The 22,784-nt window shown below is 39.7% G+C and overlaps 1 protein-coding gene across 12 annotated transcripts in view; it reads right to left on the bottom strand.

The window, feature by feature from the left end:
- Nucleotides 1–22,784, bottom strand: part of GALNT13 (polypeptide N-acetylgalactosaminyltransferase 13) — a 499,062-nt gene that overhangs the window by 9,082 nt on the left and 467,196 nt on the right. For all 12 annotated transcript variants that reach the window (XR_013960615.1, XR_013960616.1, XM_080668540.1 and 9 more), the window contains exon 12: nt 4,170–4,304. Coding sequence is in view for 10 of the 12 variants with exons in the window: in XM_080668540.1 (XP_080524666.1) it covers nt 4,170–4,304 (135 nt within the window). In the remaining 2 variants the exon portion in view is untranslated. The remainder of the gene's footprint in view (nt 1–4,169; nt 4,305–22,784) is intronic.

Raw genomic sequence — 22,784 nt, forward strand, 5'->3', positions numbered from 1 at the left:
AGATATGAATTGTATTATGAATATGGATAGATAAAATCTAAGCAATTAGATCCTACTGACAAAGTAGTTTCATGACTGTTTGTCTCAATAGACAATGCTTATTGCAGAACATCTTTCCAATGATTAAGGAGAAATTCTATGTGAATAAAATTTGGTAACACAAATAATGGATATAATTTATTTCTTTCATTTATACTACTGTACATTTAACTCATCAGATCATAATCACTGAGAGCATCTAATTGTTTCTAGTTTTTCAATGACCTCAAGAAGAATGTGGAAAAATATGGAAAGAATGCTCAATTAAGTGCTAGAAACCTGGAGCGTGCAAACCCAGAGAAGGCATTTAAATACTTTAAGCTTATGTTTACTAATGTGAAGAATACAAGTAAAATATTATTATCTTACTAGAGGCTCAATACACAAAATTCGTGCAAGAGTACGCCTTCCTTCTCCCAGCTGCCGGCACCAGCTTCCCTCTGGTACCTGGGACTTGGGCTTCCCTCCTGCCACCAGCAGGCACCCGGGACCAGGGTTTCCCTCACAGCCCCAGCATCGTCCAGAAGGTCCTCTGGTCTAATTAGCATATTATGCTTTTGTTATTATAAATAGGACTATCATTAGAATTGTATGAGAAAACAGATTATAGAAACTCTGTATACTGTTATTCCCTTTCACTCCCTTTCACCCACATGTCTAAAAAGTAAACAAACCAAAGCAGTTAAATAGACTCCATGTTTTGAGGCTTTATGACAGTTTCCATTCTTCTCTGGATATTCCCACAATTCTGTTACTTTTCTAAGACTGAAAGGATTCCAAGAGATAAGGTGATGGAATATTTCAGCTGTTCACACTGTGAGATTCACAATTGCAGTGATAACTAGTTTTCTTTGAATACTTTATTAGGACCTAATTCTGCCTCCGCTGCTAGTGGGGTGATCTTTGTGCTTTAGAGTTCTGCTGATAAAGGCTCAAAGAAGAGAACTTTAAGGGAAGTTTCAGCTCTATCATTCTGTGAACACCACCAAGTTTTATTCTGCTTTGAAACTGCACCACCTCAGAGGTTTCTCAAAAAAGAATAATTTTGCCTTTTATAGCAATAGATAAAGAATAAATTAAAGAAGTGGCAAGCAGCACTTGTCTACTTTTCACTGGTTGGAATATGAAAAGACTAGAAATACTTGGCAGTTACTCCTCTCTCCTGACTCAGCGCCTCTCACCTGCTCCTGTTCCCTCCCCCTTCTCTCCTGGAAGCCTTGTCATTTTCCAAAGTATATATATGCCATTTCCTAACTTTGCAATATCTTTCAACAGTGTATAAAAAGACTAAGGAAGATTAGTAGATATTCGGCCACTGTGTAGACCTGTTCTTGTCAAACTTTAATATGTATGTGAATGCCTTGGGCATTTTGTTGAAGTACAGACTCTGATTTAGTGCATCCAGGGTGATACCTGAGATTTCTAACTTCTATCAATTTCCCAGGTGCTGTTACTAGTCCTAGAATCACACATTGGGTAGCAAAGATTGGGACCTTTCCATAGACTAAAGTGGCCCTAAACCAAAAATTTAAAAGAAGAGTTCATCATAAAAAGTACATATATTCCAATTTAAAAAAAAAGTCATTTCCATTTTTCTTACTTTTCACAAAAAAATATGTTTTTTATTTCAAAACTGAAATGTTCAGAAAGGCAATGCATCATTCCTACAAGTATTCTATTCTCTTGTGACTTCTCTATATTATGATTTATACATTTATAAATTTGGCAAAAAAATTACATTATGATTTAAAAATTTAAATTTAGACAAGTTGAATATCACAACTTAATTTTGAAAACATAAACATGTAAGACAGCAAATTAAACTATTATATAATTATTAAGGTGATTAGATAATTTAAAAATAAACATTTCTCAATACTATTTAAGACATAGTATAAGCTTATTTGTATGTGTTGTAGAAACAAAATTTCCATGATACAAAATAGTACAATAATCTAAAAATGCTGCAAGAGATAACACTTACTCAACCAATTAGTAAATTTACAAAAAAAACATTTCTTTATCTTAGGTGAAGCTACCAATTTTTTTTCCCACTTTTCTTTCAAAATCCCTTAGTATTCAATAATCTTCCTACTGGCTGATAGAAATATAAATAAAAACATATGCCTGATTAGCAACAATAGTTACTTCAGAAATGAAGAAACTTGAGTCATGACTAGAAAAGCCATTATCCACTCAAAAATTATAGAAACGTTTAAAGATTGAGTGTTATTCTAAAATTCAACAACACTCCATCTTATAAAAATATGTACATTCTTTCTCCTTTTCTTAAAAATATATGTTAGGTTTCTTTATTTTAGCACATGCCCAATAAAGTCTTGGGATCCTGGTGAAAACTAAAGTGCAACAATAACAACAAAAAGTTTTATTTTAAAAAAATACTTCTTTCAGGATTTCTCCTTTTTCTGTATATTTATCTGCACTTCTCCTCATAGAAGAGGTAGGGAACTGACTAAAGAAAGGTTCAAATTTACTCACATGTATTATTAGAGGAAATGTCTCCTGCAGTCTAAATGTAAAGGGTGGTGATGGCAATAGTTGAAGAGAAAAATAATGGTGGTCAGATAAAGAAGATGAGTAAGTATTGAGAGGACCAAAGAGTCTGGATGAAACACAGTGGTGCAACACAAGAAGGATTCATGGTGTTTGCCTTAATTATATCCCAGAAACTTGGTAATATTATAAAAATCCTAGGGACGAACTTTAACCCTATGTAACTAGCTTCAAATCATATAAGAATTCAGTAAGTTTTTATGATACTCCACTTAAGAAATTACAACATCATGCAAATTTAAATGACATTCAAAAAGTTTTTAAAAAGAAGACGTTGTTAAAATATCAATAATACCAACAAATCTGCAGATTCGTTTTTAAAATGTTACTCTTGCAGAGTATTTTAAGCTTTCATAGGAGTCTGCATTTGTGAAATTCATTTACCTCTATTGTATTATTTATCATGTAAGAATGAGGTTTACTTCTTCTTTTAAAATATATTTTATTGATTTTTTACAGAAAGGAAAGGAGAGGGATAGAGAGCTAGAAACATCAATGGGAGAGCAACATCAGTCAGCCGCCTCCTGCACACCCCCTACTGGGGACGTGCCCGCAACCAAGGTACATGCCCCCAATCAGAATCGAACCTGGACCCTTGAGTCCACAGGCCAACGCTCTATCCACTAAGCCAAACCAGCCAGGGCTGTGAGGTTTACTTCTTATCTTAAATAAGTCACCAACCATTTAATAATGTGGAAAATGTAACCCAGACGACAAAATCATTTTGTTAAGCAAAGAGAAATGAAAGAAATGAAGCTGTTTCAAGATAGCTTCCTCATGCAGAGGAAAGTATTTCTTTTTTATTAGCTCCATCTGATGGCTGGTTTGGTGTTTACACACTGCCTGGCTATAAATTCCCAGTAATTTTATTGTTTTTTTTCTCCCTCTCTTCTCTCGGAAAGATGTGCTATATTGAGAAGAGGCTGCTTAACTGATTATGTACCTAATTAGTTTACTGAATTTTGCAAAGTATTTACTATTATAAAGAATGTTCAAGCTAATCTTGTCAGTTTTTTTTTCTTTTTTCCCTTTAAAGTGAGAAGCATAAATATCAGAGATTATAATGGTGTAAAATTAAAAATATGAAACTATTGCTGATACTGTTCTGTATGTACATCTGCAAACATAACTCTCAGATAAGCATAGCCTGCCCTTTGCCTAATTTATGTTGAGCATGTACATCTGATGACAAATTTTAAGAACATAAAAATGACTATGTTTCTCATTCAGATTTTATACTTACAGACTAGTTTGGCAAAAACCTATTTATATAATATACCATCCTAATATTATGTAATATGAGCATACATGCTTGAAAGTGCAGTTTTTCCAATGCAGAAAAAAAGTAACTCAGAGTTTAAATATATTTGAAATGCAGGGTGGAGCAAAAGTAGGATTACAGTTGTTGTTAAGGAAAATAATACAATAATTAATCAATAATAATACAAGAATAAACTCTGTCTTACATAGTCACAACTATAAACCTACTTTTGCTCCACCCAGTATTAACTCAGTTGAAAGATTCAAAAATAAGTAAATTAAGGAAAATACTATACCTCAGCATCATATTCCCATAACTGATTTCCTCTCATGTGGTGGCATTTTAACATGATAACAGGTCCATTGAGTCTAGAAACATCCAAGCACAAGTCATCGGTTCGGATTTCTTTGTCAGCGGTATAAGAAAATACCTGAAAATATAAAATTCAGCTAATAAAATAATATCTTCTTAAAAACAAAAAGTCACAGTAGAGCAGGTTTATCTGTGAAAGTTTTCACATCAAATGAACTTTTCATGATCTCTTCTGTGTGAACCTGTGAAGCTAGTTTATCTCTCCAAGTCCTTTTCCTCAACTGCAAAATAGGGACAGTGTCACATGTTTTATAAGGTTTTTGTGAAGTTTCAATTTAACAAACTAAATTATGAAATGCTTATTATTTGCCAGCACCATCTTTCCTGCACTATACTTACCTTATAAAGCGCACACAGGTTCAACAAAATAAAGTTTGTAAATTGCATGGAGCTCAATAAAAGGCGGTCCTGGTTCCCACCACCATATGCCCAATTCCTCACTTAGAGACAAGGATATTTTTCATAAAGCACTTTACATCTTTCTTTCCATAACAAAAGTACATCATGTAAATTTTATTAAATATTGTTAGTGAATCTGTGAAGGTGGTAGAATTATCTTCTCTAGGGAGCTCAATAAAGATAGGCTCTCTGCTTATCTTTCTCATGTGGTTTGGGCTGAGCTTGACTACAATTCTCAAAATATCCAAGAAATGTCAAGGTGGATTGTAGACTCATTGCTAGCTAATTCAAACTGATACTATGTAATCTCTATTGCTTTGTTCCTGGTGTGAACAATTTATTTATAAACATTGATTATAAAAGTTTTATGAGAGTTACTAAGTTGTTTTCTTCCATGGCTCTGATAAGCATGGTTCAGGATTCTGTGGGTATCTATTTTTTCTCTTGCAATAGAAGGAGTATATGAGGAAGGTAATCTCAGAGTCTTTTTGTTTCCCAAAGCAATCTGATAAGATTGGAGGAAGTCAGCTCTACAAATCACTTATGAACTCTGGAGCCCTAGTCTTTAAGCTGAACAAGTTAGTCTTGAAAGGATTGCTACTCAGGATTTCTCTGAAAATCACAAGTCAGAAGAGGAACATGCAAAGTCAATGATGGAGCCCAAGAAACCTCTTAAGCCAACATCTTAAAAGGAAATCCTTCACAAAGGCTATACATTCTACTCAACAGTATAAAAACGTGATAAGTGAAGTTCCTTTAATTGAACTATATCTTCCTTTGTAATCTGTTGGTCAAGTTAGTTCTACAAACAACTAAGAAGGCAATTTTTATTCAATTATTTTAAGTTCAGCTCTCACATGAGAAGTGAATGACTTTTTATTCCATTTGGTGGATCGTGTTACTTATTATTTTTTCCAAGATTACTTTGATCTCTGTAACAACTCGGGTTTTATTGTCTTCCACTGTATTAGTTTGCTAGGGCCACCATAACAAAGTACCACATACTGGGTGGCTTCAGCAATAGCAGTTTATTTTCTCAGAGTACTGGAGGCTGGAAGTCCAAGATCAAGGTATCAACAGAATTGGTTTCTTCTGTGAACCTCTTTCCTTGGCTTATAGATGGCCATCTTCTCCCTGTATCTTCACATGGTCTTCCCTCTGTGCTTGTCTGTGTCCTAATCGCTTCTTATAAGGACAGCAGTCCTATAGATTGAGGCTCACTCTGATGACCTTATTTTACCTTGATTACATCTTTAAAGATCCTAACTCCAAATATAGTCACATTTTGAGGCACTGAAATTACGACTTCCCCAAGGAAATGACTGTTGGGGGGCAAGGGGCACAGTTCAACCCATAATACCTATCAACCCTTTAAAATGTATCAAAAGAGATAGTGCATCTTTCCCTACCCCTTGATGAAAACTACTGGGTTTATTATTTTTTTTGCTTACTTATCTAGATCTCTTGGGGATTCAATTCAGAAATTAGATTGGTCTGTTTAATAATATCAGTTGAAACTCTGAGTGAAATCTAGTGCAGATCATCTCCCCTTCTCTAAATTGGGCTGCTTTAGGTTGGAAATCTGCAGTGGGATAGGGCAGCATTGACTTCTCTATTTCACTCTCTTGAGTTTTTTGTTTTGTTTTGTTTTGTTTTCATTCTTATCTCCCTTGCCCACTCCCAAATTTCTCCAGGCTTCTAATTAGCTTTTGATTCCTCCAGGTTGGTAAAAGTCTAGGAGAGGTCTTACCTGAACCGTCTCTTTATAGCTCCTTCCTGTTCTCTGGCCTGGCAGAACTTGATGCTCCCTCTCCTGACTGTGGTTCTTCCTAGATTCCCATCACTAAGTACCTCTCACTGCAGTGCTAAGAGGACCACTTTTTATCGCTTCACAACTCAGAGAGGCAAGATGACCCGGGCAGGGCAGTAACTGTGATTCAGTTACACGGCCAGCTTTGCCATGTGTGAGTCAGGTCACAGCCTGCCAAGTTCCACAAGTATAAGAAGCACGTAGAAAGCTCTTAGAGTGGGGTCCTACATAATTTGTAGGGACCAATGCAAAATGAAAATGCAGAACCTATTGTTCAAAATTATTAAGACTTTCAAGATTACAGGGCCCTGTTCAACTGCAAGAATTGCACACCCATGAAGGTGCCCCTGCCTTGAGTCCTCCTCTTCATAGCTTTGTCACTGGAAACTGGCCCCATCCCTCTAGAGCAGTGGTTCTCAACCTTTCTAATGCCGCGACCCTTTAATACAGTTCCTCATGTTGTGGTGACCCCCAACCATAAAATTATTTTCCTTGCTTCATAACTGCTACTTCATAACTGTAATTTTGCTACTGGTATGAATCATAATGTAAATATCTGTGTTTTCCGATGGTCTTAGGCGACCCTGCTAGCGGGGTTGAGAACCGCTGCTGTAGAGCCTAAGACCATCGGAAAACAGATATTTACATTACGATTCATAACAGTAGCAAAATTACAGTTATGAAGTAGCAATGAAAATAATTTTATGTCTGGGGGTCACCACAACATGAGGAACTGTATTTAAGGGTCACGGCATTAGAAAGGTTGAGAAACACTGCTCTAGAGGGAGGGCAACTACTCTCCTCATAGAATTGCTTACAAAGTTCTCCACCTTTTGAAACCTCCTGTCCTCCTGTTATGTGTTAAATTGTCTCCCTGCAAAAGATATGCTAAAATCCTAAACCCCAATATCTCAGAATGTGAACTTATTTGGAAACAGGGCCATTGTAGAGGTAATTACTTAAGTTACCAGGAGGTCATACTGGAGGAGGGCAGGCCCTTAAACCAGTGGTCGGCAAACTCATTAGTCAACAGAGCGGCAAACCACGGCTAGCAAGCCACAGTTTGCCGACCACTGCCTTAAACCAAAATGACTGTCGTCCTTATAAAAAGACAGAGACATACAGAGAGAAGACAACACACCTGTGAATTGGGAGATGGGAATTAAAGCCATGTGCCTATAAGCCATGGGAACTGCTGGCAAATTCCAAAAGCTAGAAGAAGCAAGGAATGGTTCTCCCTTACAGGTTTTAGAAGGAATATGCTCCTCTGACAGCTTGATTATTGAGTTGTAGATTTAAAAATTGTTAGACAATAAATTTCTGTTGTTTTAAACCGTCCAGTTTATGGTAGTGTTATGACAGCCCTAGGAAACTAACACAGTTTCTTTTTTTGCTGTGCAGGTTGGAGGGTCTAAAAATCATGGAGTCGGTGTTCCAAATTGTCATTGCAAATTCTGCACACAGGGAAGTCTGGTTCTATATTTCATACCTATTGTATCTTGGTGTCTGGGATGAAAATTATGACATCCAGTTATACTTTACAAAAGTTTTGGAACAACCATTTTTATAATAATTTTTCTATTTAAATATGCACAGTGATCTTTACTGTGACTAGGTGATTTTTCTTCTTTTATGCATATTTACAGAGCTCAAATTTATTTGTGTTTCTTAATTGATGTCTTAAATAAGATTAGCAATAATTTCCAACATATGAAGGATGGTAGCCAATTCCAAGCACAGTTCCTTTTAATGTTATTCTGATTATTTTTTTTTTATTGATTAAGGTATTACATATGTGTCCATATCCCCTATTCTGATTATTTTTAAGTAAAGGTAAGCATTTTTATTATTCTATATATGTATCTGGTTTGTTCTGGATTTTTCATTTCAGTAATGTCCAAAGGAATTTTATAATTCTTCAAATATACACAATGAAGACAAAATTTAAACAATTTTCAAGGACTGCTATGAAAATGATCTTCTAAAATATTCTGCATGAAATTAGTGCTTTATTTCACACAATGAAAGATTGTGTCTATACATTTTTTTAAAAGTTTCATCATGCTTAAAATGCTAATGTTGTATAGTTACTTCTTTAAAAATACTCCTTTATCTTTACTCCTCTGGAAAAATGCAAGCAAATATTTGCCTAGATTCATAGCATAAGCACATCTTTCAAGCAGTGCAAGTTTCAAAGCAAATTCACTGTTTCCTTATTTGGACTGGACCAACGCTCCTTCAGGAAGAGGCTCAGGAACTAAACGCCCTCTACTGGCTCTGTCTTGTCATAGGCCTTTTCTTTTATCCTTGGATGGAGAAATATTTTGCAATATACACAATTTATTATATATAATCTCTCTTTAAAAGGTTCACACACTTATTTTATCCAGCTTTACTATGCAGGTTGGGATTTCCCTAGATTTGATTTTAATTTATAATTTTCCTGTTGAGTTCCTCAGAACAATATTTTCCATAAAGTTCACTTTTAAGGGACTCTATCACTTTATGCCAACTGCTTCACTACTTAGATGAAGACATCAAAGCCAATAAATTTACTGGATTCACCCAATTCGCCAGAGCTGCTTAGTGATGGAGGTCTCTCTGGACCCCAAGGTCATTGTCACTATTATTGTACTTGACTCTACTGCCCCTTACACACCCATCACTTAGTCATTTTGGAGCTTTGGGCCCTCTGGGGGATTACTTTAGGTATCTGAAGTATGATCAATTTGAGAAATTTGTTAACAACCATCCAGAGGGAAAAATTATAAGAAAATAAACACTAGGTTTTTTTCCCCCTCATTCTATAAAAATAGCCCAGGAAATTTTGTATTGAAATAACAAGGAAAAACATTTAGCAACAAAAGTTAGAACTTTAGTATTGTGATTTTTCAAAATGCTCTCTTTTACTGTATGTCACACAATCCTGAAATCAGCACAGAAAATGCACAGATGGAACTGAATTCATCAATGGAGCTTCTAAGCAAAGAAACTTTGCTCCCAGAGAGGTCCTTTTTCTGTTACTTGATTTCAGGCTGCATGTATAGCCTGTTTGCCCAGTGGTTTGTGCAGAAGAGGTTAAGGAGAAGTAGCTAGCTTCTAGCTGTGTATTCTTAACTTACATGCCTAGATGACATCTGTGGTGTTTCACAATTCCAATGATCTAAAACTGTTATTAAAAACAGGATGTGGGTGTGAATCTCGTGTTCAGTGTTTCCATCCTGTCCTGAAATCATCTGTGACGTATCAAATCTTTCTCCTTTTACTTCATTAAAACTGAATGTAATAATTTGCTGTTTCTTAATTTGTGCTCAGCAGTCATCTCATTCTTGAGTCCCTGACCCGGTATGTGCTGATCACATCACTAGGGCTATTCTTCCTGTTCTGCTCTACTCAGGAAAAGATTATCCTCCTTATATGACTTTTTTCATGCAGCTCTTTGTAAGGACTCTTACCTAGATAGCTTGCTCGCACTGTGTTATAGGTGTGGCATTATTTGTGTGTATCTTGGAGCAGGACAGCACTAAAACAATGGGCTTTGGAAAATGACACAGACCTGGGCCTGAGACTTCCCTCCACACTCCGCTATTTGAATGTGCAGATGTGGACTATGGTGAATTCTCAGAGCAGAGTTACTGTGAAGCTTTGTCAAAATCTTGGCTTCCTTATCTGGGAAAAGAGACAAAGATGCCCCTGGTTTCCTGAGCTATTTCAGAGTTTGAGTGAAATGATCCATGTAAACTCTAAACACAGTAGCTGCCCCAAGTAACATCTAAGTGTGGGTTATTATCTGTGCAAAATCTAGATATATAATCTATATTTATTACATTCTGTCTCATCCTTTGTTTTATTTTTAAGCCTTGCTGTCTCTCTAACATTACTAAGGATATTTTTTCAACACCTATGGAAACAATTCTAGAAAAAATGTATGTGCCCAATAATTACTTACTGAACTGAAATGAAAACAATTTGCCTTTAGAAATCTCTCATTCACTTTGTGGAAAACAGAGCAAGAAAGTTAATATAATAAGCCGGATGCACTAATACAATAACAAAGTGTGATTGATGTTTCTACTTTCTACTTCATTGTTAAATCTCCCCATTTTAAACACTACTGATGTTAAAGATTATATACTAGAGGCCTGGTGCACAAAATTGGTGCACTCGGGGAGGATGGGAGTGGGGGACACAGCCCGGCCTGCGCTGCTCTCTTGCAGTTCGGGAGACCTCTGGGGAAGTCTGACTGATGCAGAGGCGGGAGAGGCTCCTGCCACCACTGCTGTGCTCGCCAGCTGTGAGCCCGGCTTCTGGCTGAGCAGCGCTCCTCCTGTGGGTGTGCACTGACCACCCAGGGGGCAGCCCTGTGTTGTGTGTCTGTCCCTTGGTGGTCACTTTGTGTCATAGCAACCGGTCGTTCCACCGTCCGGTCAATTTACATATTAGTCTTTTATTATATAAGATGTTTAATACTTTACACTGCCTGGAAGGGTTTTCAATGAAGTCTAGAATTCAAGAAATCTAACATGTAAACATTATGCCCAGATATTTATATCTTATTATTATTATAGTACTAAATACAAATTTGGGCCCAAACACAATTCCTTCTAAAAGATACCCCACTAGCTATTTGAATGTGCAGATGTGGACTATGGTGAATTCTCAGATGACCCCAAGTTTCTTGCCCCCTGGTGTACATGCCCTGTATAAACATGCTTCCTTTGAGTATGGGTGAGACTTTGACTATGACAGGAAACTCACTCTATGATTACATTATTCTATACAAGACCTCCTTTTAGCCAACAGAAAAGAGAGATTTTTCTACTGGCCTTCAAGACCCAAACTGCTGCCTAGCCAGCATGGCTCAGTGATTGAGCATTGACCTATGAACCAGGAGGTCGATTCCCAGTCAGGGTACATGCCTGGGTTGCAGGCTCAATCCTCAGCGTGGGGCGAGCAGAAGACAGCCAATCAATGTTTCTCTCTCACTGCTGATGTTTCTATCTCTCTCCCTCTCCCTTCCTCTCTGAAATCAATAAAGATATTTTTTTTAAAAAAAAAAAAAGACTGAAACTGCCACGTTTTGAAGAGGGCCACCTGACAGGGAACTAAGGGCCATCCCTTGCTGCTGAGAGCAACCATTGGTAGAAAGCCAGGAAAAAAAATAAAAAAATACCCAAAACCAAAAAGACGGGACCTCAGTCTTCCTACTGCAAGAAACTGAAGCTGACCAATAACCAGAAATCTTGGAAGAGGGTCTGGAGCCTCCTGGATTGAAATCACAGCTCCAGGCAACACCTCTATATCAGTTGTTTGCAACCCTGAGCAGACATCTCAGCCACGTTGAGCCTGAATTTCCAGCCCACAGAACTGTGAGGTAATAATTTTATGTTGTACTAAGCCAGTGGTTGGCAAACTCATTAGTCAACAGAGCCAAATATCAACAGTACAACGATTGAAATTTCTTTTGAGAGCCAAATTTTTTAAACTTAAACTTCTTCTAACGCCAATTCTTCAAAATAGACTCGCCCAGGCCGTGGTATTTTGTGGAAGCGCCACACTCTAGGGGCCAAATAGCTGCATGTGGCTCGCGAGCCGCAGTTTGCCAACCACGGTACTAAGCCACTAAATCTGTAGGGCTTTTTGTTATACAACAATAGAAAACTAACACACTGGCCATCAGGAAAAAGGAGGTTCATGCAAAAACTAGAATCATTCTCACCAAGTGGAACACCTTCTCCTATGCTGTATCGCCATCATTTATTTATTCATCCAATCACCCATCTATTTATTCAACTGATACTTTTGAGCACGTAGAATTTTCAGGCTTTCTCCAATCCATATAGCCCTTTATGAAACTCTGAATGTGATATATCAACATCGAATAGAGTGCCAACATTTCTGTAAGTTTCCTCTAATATTCCAGCCTGCCTTGAACTCTATTCTCCAAGTGCTCATTACTAATGATTTTCTGTAACTTTTATCTTTCTCTTGCTGGTCCTGTGTGCTATGTTTTTCCACTGATTGTATTATTCCTTCAGTATTGGTCCTCACACATATAAATTGCAGGAGAAGAAAAGTGCATTCTTGGATGGGATACTCTCCTTTAGCCCTGGGCAATTTAATACCAACTTTCCCTTTGTGAACTAAGATCAGGCTCTATTTAGTGTGGCTTCCTCCAAAAGCTGACATTGAGATGAGGATTCAAGGGCAAGCAGTTTATCAGGTAGATGATCCCAGGACAGACCACTAGAGCAATAAGGAAGGGAAAGTAGCCAATTGAAGACACATAATTAATGAAATGTACTGTGGGCAACTGAAGCTTACTTCTGTTGGGGATCTTTGGCAACTAGTATAGAACAAGCACCCTAGTCTCAGTCTCCTCCAAGGTGAAGGAGCTGGGGTAATGACACCAATGCCCCCAGCTTTTGCTTGAAGAGTGCTTCTGGGGAGTAGAACTGATTCATTCCCCAGGTGTGACTAGATGGACAAAGCAGCCTCTGGCAGTAAAGGGACAGAGGTTCTGGCGCAGGGGTCCTCAAACTTTTTAAACAGGGGGCCAGTTCACTGTCCCTCAGACCGTTGGAGGGCCGGACTATAGTTTAAAAAAAAAACTATGAACAAATTCCTATGCGCACTGCAGGCCCGCGACGAGTTGGTTGCTAAGCAGGACAGGCAGCGGCACCTGGCAGGCTGGATAAATGTCCTCGGCAGGCCGCATGTGGCCTGCGCACCGTAGTTTGAGGACCCCTGTCTGGCGTTTGGATGTTGAGCTGGAAGCACATGGAAGGAAAGAAATTAAACAACATTTGGGAGCACCTGCTGTGCATTCAACAAAATATCATTTAAAAGACAATGTATATTAAATATGATGTACCACATCTCATATACTATACATTTCTTCAAGAAGCTTTCAGGTAAGCATTATTATTCTTTTAAAAATGAGGTGAATGAGGTTTAAAAAGGTTAAATAACTTCCAAAGTCATTCATTTTGAAAATGAAAGAACCTGTCTTTGAAGTATGGTTTATCAGGCCCCAAATACCATGCCCTTTTCACACACTTTTCATATGCTCTTTCTCACATTAGTATTTTGCTTCTCAATGATTTTTTTAAAATTAAATTCCATACTTTATTCAGATTTTACTAATTTTCCCCTAAAATTCAACATGAGCCCATGTTCATTTTTCCCCAGTATCCCATCTAGATTACCACATTACATTTAGTCATCACATCTCCTTAGCCAACTGTCATGTTCAGACTTTCCTCTTTAAAAAAAAAAAAAAATATATATATATATATATATGTGTGTGTGTGTGTGTGTGTGTGTGTGTGTGTGTGTGTGTGTGTGTGTTGATTGATTTCAGAGAGGAAGGGAAAGGCAGAGAGAAATAGAAACATTTCTATTTCCTGACCAGGAATTGAACTGTGACCTCCTGGTTCATAGGTTGACCCTCAACCACTGAGCCACACTGGCCACACTGGCCAGGCTCCGCTTTACTCTTTTTGGTGACTTTGAGAGTTTTGAGGAGAAGAGGTAGGGTAATTTCCCTCAGCTTGGGTTTGTCTAATACTTATCTAATGGTTAGATTGAGGTTATAGGTATTTAAGAGGAAGGTCACAGAGATGAAGTGCAGTTGTCATTACATCATATCTAGGGTGCATGGTATCAACCTGACTCACAACGTACAACTTGGATCACTTACCCAGACATAGCACTTGCCACGTTTCTTCACTATAAGCACCACAACCCCCTTCCATGGTCTAGACTTTGGAAGCAAGTCAATAAGCACAGCCCACAGACAAGGTGGGAAGAAAAAATTCCATCTTCTGGAAGGGCAATCATAAATTATTTGGAATTCTGTACAGGAGATCCCAGAAGTCAATGTTAATGTGTCTTAACTTCAGTCTAAAATTGGGCATCATATCCTTTTTTTCGATTTACTATTTCTTAAGATTCCCATAATAAAACATGAATCCAGCTCATGAGCCACCTGTTTCACTCACTGGATAAAGAAAAGGTCTCTGTAGTAGGTGGATTCTGCCACCTAGAAGTGGCATTTTCTCTCTGCAGTCTCTAGGCCCTGGATTGAGCACCCGCAGGTGTGACCTTTAAATACTGCTTTGTTCATTCCTTGATGCTACAGTGGCCATAAAATGCATTTCGGAATTTGTTAAGAATCAGGGGGTTTTTTTTGTGTTTTTTTTTTTTTTTTTTTTTTTTTTTTTTTTTTTTTTTAAAAAGAAAGAACCTCTTAAAACAAAAGCAAAAATACCTGAAGTTCTGCATATTCCATCCAGATGCACATATTTTACTTCTTTTAAACTTAAAAAAAATCCCCAAATCTATTTATAAAGTTAGCAATGAAAGAGTTGAAATATGTCTATCTGGTAGGTTTTCATCAGAAGCCTAAGATTCTTTATGAGAAATGAAGATGGACGCTAGGCTGTTTCCATGGTAACTCACTGAAGCATGACTTTTTTCATTTAATGGAAAGGTATCATTTCTGTACATACCCACATGTAGCTCCTTGCTCTGTATTGGATCAAGTCCTTTGATAAAAGAATAAAAGAAATGCACTGCAAAAAAGTTCTATAGTTCTGTCCCTGCTTGTGGTTAAATTATACTTGGGCACTAAATAACAAGAATGAAAAGCCCTTTTCATTTTGGCTATATTCATTCACCAGGCCATTTTTAATAACAAAAGTGCATGTCGAAGTATTTTCATGAGTTTGTATTAGACATAGGTTACAAGCTATCCTTTGACAACCTTTGCAGTTTGAAAGCTCTTTGCTCCTTTGTCCCCTCAGTTCAAAATTTCCTTGCTTGAAACTTACATTCTATTGTTATCTTAGGTCCTCTACTTATCAAACTTAATTTTCTACTCTCCCTAGTCCAGGCCTGCCACTCCATTTGGTCCTGTATCCTACTCGCTGTCCTCAGACACCCATTCTTTGTGCTCACTGTCAGTTTTCTGAAGCCTTTTAGAACCATTCCTGTCCTTATCATACCTTTTTTTGTGAATGCTTCCTACATAGCAGCAAAAAAATTCTTTGTTTCAAGAATCATTGTTTTATATTACCATTGAGATTGAGTATAGGAATTATGTTCCTATTTCCTTATTTATCTTTCATCTTGTAAAAAAGTGGAAGTGGATTTACACAGAATTTTATATATATATGACATAAAAATAGATAATAGGGAGGAAACAAAAGAGAAAAAATCCACCCACATCTATATAAATAAAACCCTAATGTGCGAATAGACTGAACAGAGGAACAACCGAACAACCGGTCGCTATGACATGTGCTGACCACCAAGGGGCATGTGCAGAACATGGTGGGTATCAGCAGAAGGTGGCAGAGTGCAAAACATGGTGGGCATCGGCTGCGGTGGGATGGTGGAACAGATGAGTGGGGGCGCCAGATCAAGGCGGGGCACCGGTTGCTGTCATTGGGGTAAGTCTCTGTTGGTTACAGAAAATCCTTTGCTCCCGCGTGCCATGGTCCCACCCAGTGCTTGCATCTGCTGCCGGTGCCAGCCCCACTCACACCCACTGCCGGCACCAGAGCCACTGCTGGCACCCACTGCCAGTGCCTGGTGCCGGCCCTGATTGCCCCTCAGGGCTTCTCCACCTCCCCCTGCTTCTGAGGGGCAATCGGGGCCAGCAGCCACCTCTTGCACCCACTGCTGGCACCAGCCCCACTTGCACATGCTGCTGGCACCAGCCCCAATTGCTCTGCACTTTTAGAAGGTGCGAGCAGGGCCGGCGCCATCAGTGTGTGGGAGTGGCAGTGGCTGGAGTTGGGGCTGCCAGCAGACAGGGAATGGGGATGGGGGGCCGTGACAGGAGGGACCAGGCGGGGGCACGGAGGATGGGCCGAGACCCACCCCTGTGGCCACCGCAACCTTGCGGCCCACAGTTCCTTTCAAAGTGCATGGATTTGTGCACTGGGCCCCTACTAAAAATAATCTACACTAATAAAAGAGAAACATGCAAATTGACCGTACCTTCACTATGCCCACAAGGCACACCCACAAGCCAATCAGGAGTGAGAATGCAAATTAACCCAACCAAGATGACTGTAGCCATGGAGCGAGCAGGAGGCTTGGGTTTCCCTGGCAATGGAGGAAGCCAAGCTTCCAGCAGCCCTGGCCTGCCCTGGCCTCCGCTCAAGGCTACAAAGTTTCAATTATATAGAGAAACCAAGATGGCGGCATAGGTAAGCACCTAAACTGCTGCCTCGCACAACAATTTCAAAACTACAACTAAAAGACAGAACGGACACCATCCAGAACCACATGAAAGCTGGCTGAGTGGAAATTCTACAACTAGAAGGAAAGAGAAAAGCTCACAGAGAATTGGAGGTACGGCAAAGGGTCTTTGTGCGTGCAGAGAGGAAGGGCGGCTGAGAGCCTGGCTGACTTTCTCTGGAGGGAGAGGGAAGGAAGCCCCCGACCACACTGAACCCCAGTTCTGACTGCACTGAACCCCAGTTCCGGGTGAAACCCCGTGGACCCAGGCTCATACAGGGGGAGTCTGGACTGTCAGGTAGAGAGAAAGGCACCTGGAGACTCGGAGATCCGGGGGAGAGCCAGGGGAGCCCCGGTGGGCAGGAGTCTGGGAGCGCACGCGCCAGTGCGCACAAAGGCAGCGGAGGTTGCCATAGGCTTTCCCTAGCAGAAGGGAGTCGGAAGCTCCTGACTGCACTGAACCCAGTTCTGACTGCACTGAACCCCAGTTCCAGGTGAGCCCCTGGGGACCCATGCTCTTACGGGGGGGGGGGGGGGGAGGATAATCTGGATTTTCGGGCAGAGGCTCGGGAGCCGGGGAAGGCAGAGGTCTGGAGGTGCCTGCGCCAGTGCTCACAAAGGCTGCGGAGGTTGCCACAGGCTTTCCCTAGTGGAAAGGAGTTGGAAGCTCCTGACTGCACTAAGCCCCAGTTCTGACTGCACTGAACCCCATTTCCAGGCGAGCCCCTGGGGACCCATGCTCTTGTGGGGGGAATCTGGACTCTCGGGTGGAGACTCGGGAGCCAGGGAAGGCAGAGGTCTAGAGGTGCACACGCACAAGGGCAAGGCTGACTGGAAGCCAAGACTGTCTGCTCTGCCCTGAGACTCCACCCCATCCAAGCTGAGCACAGAGGCTTTTGCAATTTGGCAAGTCTAATCCTATAAGGCTGTCTCCAGCACTGAACTTCTCCCAGTGTAGACACAGCTGATCCTCACAGCCAACTGGCCTGCAGGTCAATTCCTCCCAGTGATACCAACAACAATCAAGACTTAACTACAACAAGGCTGTACACACAGTCCACAAAGGGGTGCACCAAGAGTGTCCACCTCAGGTTAACTGGGGAGGCAGACCCACTGGGCCATATAGAAAACCTAGCACACAAAGCTACCCTACCAACTCAGGGAAGCAATGAAAATGGGGTGACAAAGAAACAGATCACAAACAAAAGAAATGAAGGAAAACAAACGACTGGATATAGAATTCAAAACCACGGTTATAAGGCTTTTCAAGAATATCCTAGAAAAGACCGATAAATATAACGAGACCCTCAAAGATATGAAAAAGGACCAACTAGAAATTAAACATACACTGACCGAAATAAAAAATATTATACAGAGACCCCAAAACAGACTAGAGGAACACAAGAATCAAGTCAAAGAATTGAAATACAAAGAAGCAAAAAACACTCAACCGAAAAAGCAAAAAGCAAAAAAAAAAAATCCAAAAAGTTGAAGATAGTGTAAGAAGACTCTGGGACAGCTTCAAGCGTACCAACATCAGAATTATGGGGGTGCCAGAAGAAGAGAGAGAGCAAGATACTGAAAACCTATTTGAAGAAATAATGACCGAAAACTTCCCCCACCTGGTGAAAGAAATAGACTTACAAGTCCAGGAAGCCCACAGAACCCCAAACTAAAGGAATCCAAAGAGGACCACACCAAGACACATCATAATTAAAATGCCAAGAGCAAAAGACAAAGAGGGAATCTTAAAAGCAGCAAGAGAAAAACAGTTAATTACCTACAAGGGAGCACCCATACGATTGTCAGCTGATTTCTCAACAGAAACTATGCAGGCCAGACGGGAGTGGCAAGAAATTTTCAATGTGATGAATAGCAAGAACCTACAACCAAGATTACTCTACCCAGCAAAGCTATCATTCAGAATTGAAGGGCAGATAAAGAGCTTCACAGATAAGAAAAAGCTGAAGGAGTTCATCACCACCAAACCAGTATTATATGAAATGCTCAAAGGTATTCTTAAAGAAGAGGAAGAAGAAAAAAGTAAAGATAAAAATTATGAACAACAAATACATATCTATCAACAAGTGAACCTAAAAATCAAGTGAATTAAAAACCTGAGGAACAGAATAATCTGGTGAATATAATAGAATCAGGAGCATAGAAAGGGAGTGGACTGATAATTCTCAGGGGGAAAGGGGTGTGGGGGGGTGCAGGAAGAGACTGGACAAAAATCATACACCTATGGATGAGGACAGTGGGGGGGAGGTAAGGGCAGAAGGTGGGGTGGGAACCAGGTGGAGGGGAGCTATGGGGGGAAAAAGGAGAAACAATTGTAATAATCTGAATAAAGATTTATTTAAAAAAAAGTTTCAAGTATAGAAGATAAAAAAATCCCAGATACCAGGGCCTCCACTTGGGTCACCGGGGGGCGTGGCTTGCCTGCAAACCACCACAGGCCCCTCGCCCAGGCTGCCCCACACCCCAAAGGAAAAAGGAACCTCCACCCTGATCTGGAACACCCTTCAGGGCAGACCAGCCGGCACCCATCCATGCACCAGGCCTCTATCCTATCTAATAAAAGAGTAATATGCAAATTGACTGTTACTCCAACACACAAGATGGCTGCCCCCATGTGGACACAAGATGGCCACCACAAGATGGCCAGCAAGGGAGGGTAGTTGGGAGGGACCAGGCCTGCAAGGGAGGGCAGTTAGGGGTGACCAGGATTGCAGAGGAGGGAAGTTGGAGGTGACTGGGTCTGCAGGGAAGGGCAGTTGGGGGGACTCTGGCCTGCAGGGGAGGGCAGTTGGGAGGGACCAGGCCTGTAAGGGAGGGCAGTTTGGGGCAATCAAGCCTTCAGGGGAGGGCAGTTAGGGGTGACCAGGCCTGCAGGGGAGGGCAATTAGGGGCAAACAGGCTGGCAGGGGAGCAGTTAGGCATCAATCAGGTTGGCAGGGGAGTGAGTGGTTAGGGGGTGATCAGGCTGGCAGGCAGAAGCAGTTAGGGGCAATCAGGAAGGCAAGCAGGCAAGCAGTTGGGAGCCAGCAGTCCTGGATTGTGAGAGAGATGTCTGACTGCCCATTTAGGCCCGATCCCAGTGGATCGGGCAGTTGGACATCCCTTGAGGGGTCCCAGATTGGAGAGGGTGCAGGCTGGGATGAGGGACACTGCCTCCTGCACAAATTTCATGCACCAGGCCTCTAATAATATAATAAAAATAATCTAAGAATGAGCTAATATAAATAATAATCAATAGAATATTATTAATTTTTTCTGTATGGACTATGTGTTTAGCAGGAAAGGAAAAAAAACAACACACACAAAAAAAACCTCTTACTCAGGAGACAAATAACTCTTGGTAATATCCAGTACAGTACTAGTATGAAATTCTCTTAAGGAAATCCATGGGAAGGACTCTATGTTATTAACAAATAGCATCTTCACCACCTTCCTCATACACAAAACAAGAGTTGGTGCTTTTGGTATATTTTTGTATTCCTCTTGGTGCCCATATGTTATTTGGGTACATGTGTGGTATTTATATGGTATTCAACAAAATCTTGAGTAATAAGTTTATTTTTTCTTTCTTTAAATCATTAGTTTTTGGTTAGCTAGCAGGTTGCTCAAAACTGTCACATTGTTCTGAGACATTTTCTAAAAGCATTTGTTTTCTAAATGATTTTTTTCCCCCCCTAAATTCAAGCTTTCTAAATTCAGTTATCCTGTCACTGGCTCAAAGATTTCACAAATCATTTGGATTTCCAGCTTTTGCCTCTTTAACAAAAGAGATTAAAAATACTAGAACTAATGGACATCTAGTTCAAACATATCAATGTATAGTATTGGACACTGACGGACAGAAAGGACAAAGGACTTTCATAAAGCCACTGCCTTGACAGAAGGTTTTTGCCCCACCCCCCGACTCATATATGAAGCCCTAAAACTGCCAGGTAATGGTATTTGGAGGTTAGATCTCTGAGAAGTAAATAGAATTAGGTGAGGTCATGACTGTGGGGCCCCCATGATGGGATTAGTGTCCTTATAAGAAGAGGGCGAGACCAGAGCTTGCTTTCTGTCTCTGGAATGTGAAAAATAATGCATAAGAAAAGCATCTGAAGATAAAGTGAAGAAAGGAATGAGGTTCTGAAGATTGAAAAGGCACAGAGAGAAAAGTTCTACTGGGACCAAATAGTTGATGTAGAAAAACCTAGCAGAAAACGTGGAACCTATCTCTAAGCAACAGGAACTTTAGAGCAGATAAACTGGTTGGCTGAAGAAGCAGGTTAATGCTGTTCCAACAAAACATTTTTCTTTTAGTAGATTTTTTTGGTTAACAGCCTACAATTCTCAGTAAGAAGAGTTCTATTGGTGGTGTGGGATAAGAGAGGTATATATGCTTCTGTGTGTGTGCTGGGTTTTATTAAACTAGGATAATATGCAACTTTCTGCTTTATGAGAATGTGTGATATTTTACTTTTTACAGAAGGGTGTTTTTTTTAAAATCAAAATATTATGGGTATCTCATTTATTAAATGAAATGAAATATATGTGAAATTTCCCAGAGTACTTAACATATTTTAAATTTTGAGCCTATGGAAATTTAATTTTAAACATTTTAGAGTGTGGGCTGATATAATTATATACTATAATTAAGTATCATTATGTCTAATCAATAACATAAATATTTTTATCCTATTGTGTGCACTGATATCACCATTTCCTAAGACACCTTCTTAGAGACTATCATCCCCTCCAAGCCCAGTCTGGTGCCCCTCCTTGTTGCTCCCACGGCCCATTTTCCAATTACTGCTTCTTGATCAGGAATCACAGTAGAACTTTTTACCATTTCAACACTTGGAATAATTGAGCCTTTTCTGAAGCTGGTTTACTTCTACATTTTGACATAATGAATCATATAATCCATTTTGTACTTGCAGCTAGAAAGCTAAGAGCCAAATTGTGGCTTATTAAAATGAATGTAAGATTCCAGGGAATTAATTTTAAGTACTTTTACAGTAAAATAGTAAAAGTGCTTTGTAGGTTGACTTGCATTGCCAATTTTTCCATAGCTTTTGAAAAAAAAAATGTCATATGTGATCGATGTTAACTATCATTATGCAGAAATACATAAAATTAGACTGTACAATGTTTAGAAGAAAAAATAAATCTAAGAAACAGACAATATTAATATTTAATTTTTAGGAAACATTTAGAAAAAAAAAATCTCACATCTGAGTAACTCCTACCAGGGAAAGAAAAGGGTTGAACACAATGGATTTGTCATTTGTTACTATGCAAGGAAATATTCTGGCCAGGCAAAACTAGGCAGAATTAGATCTTAAGTTTAAGTTCTTGAAAATTTTAATCAAGTCCAAGCTTAGTAGATGTTCTTTTAACGTAAATAATAATGCAATTTATTTGAATTAAGAAAATGTTATTTATGATTATTTGCTCAGTTCTTTTTTTTTTTTAATATATTTTATTGATATTTCACAGAGAGGAAGGGAGAGGGATAGAGAGCCAGAAACATCGATGAGAGAGAAACATCGATCAGCTGCCTCCTGCACACCTCCCACTGAGGATGTGCCCGCAACCAAGGCACATGCCCTTGACCGGAATCGAACCCGGGTCCCTTCAGTCCGCAGGCCGACGCTCTATCCACTGAGCCAAACCGGTTTCGGCTGCTCAGTTCTTTTTTTAAAAAAAAATTTTAAATATATTTTATTGATTTTTTACAGAGATGAAGGGAGAGGGATAGAGAGTTAGAAACATCAATGAGAGAGACATCGATCAGCTGCCTCCTGTACACCCCCCACCGGGGATGTGCCCGCAACCAAGGTACATGCCCTTGATCAGAATCGAACCTGGGACCCTTCAGTCCGCAGGCCGATGCTCTATCCACTGAGCCAAACCGGTTAGGGCTCAGTTCTTGAATTAAGATTAAAAAAATTACAACAATTTTTAGAATCCCTGTACGGAATTTATTAACTAAAGAGGCCATTATCATTTAATATTGTAAGCATTCACTTTTAGTTATATTTTTCAATTTTTTAAAATGTAGGACTTAGAGCTTAT

Source organism: Plecotus auritus, assembly GCF_963455305.1.
Source record: "Plecotus auritus genome assembly, chromosome: 5".
NCBI classification, from domain to species: Eukaryota; Metazoa; Chordata; class Mammalia; order Chiroptera; family Vespertilionidae; genus Plecotus; species Plecotus auritus.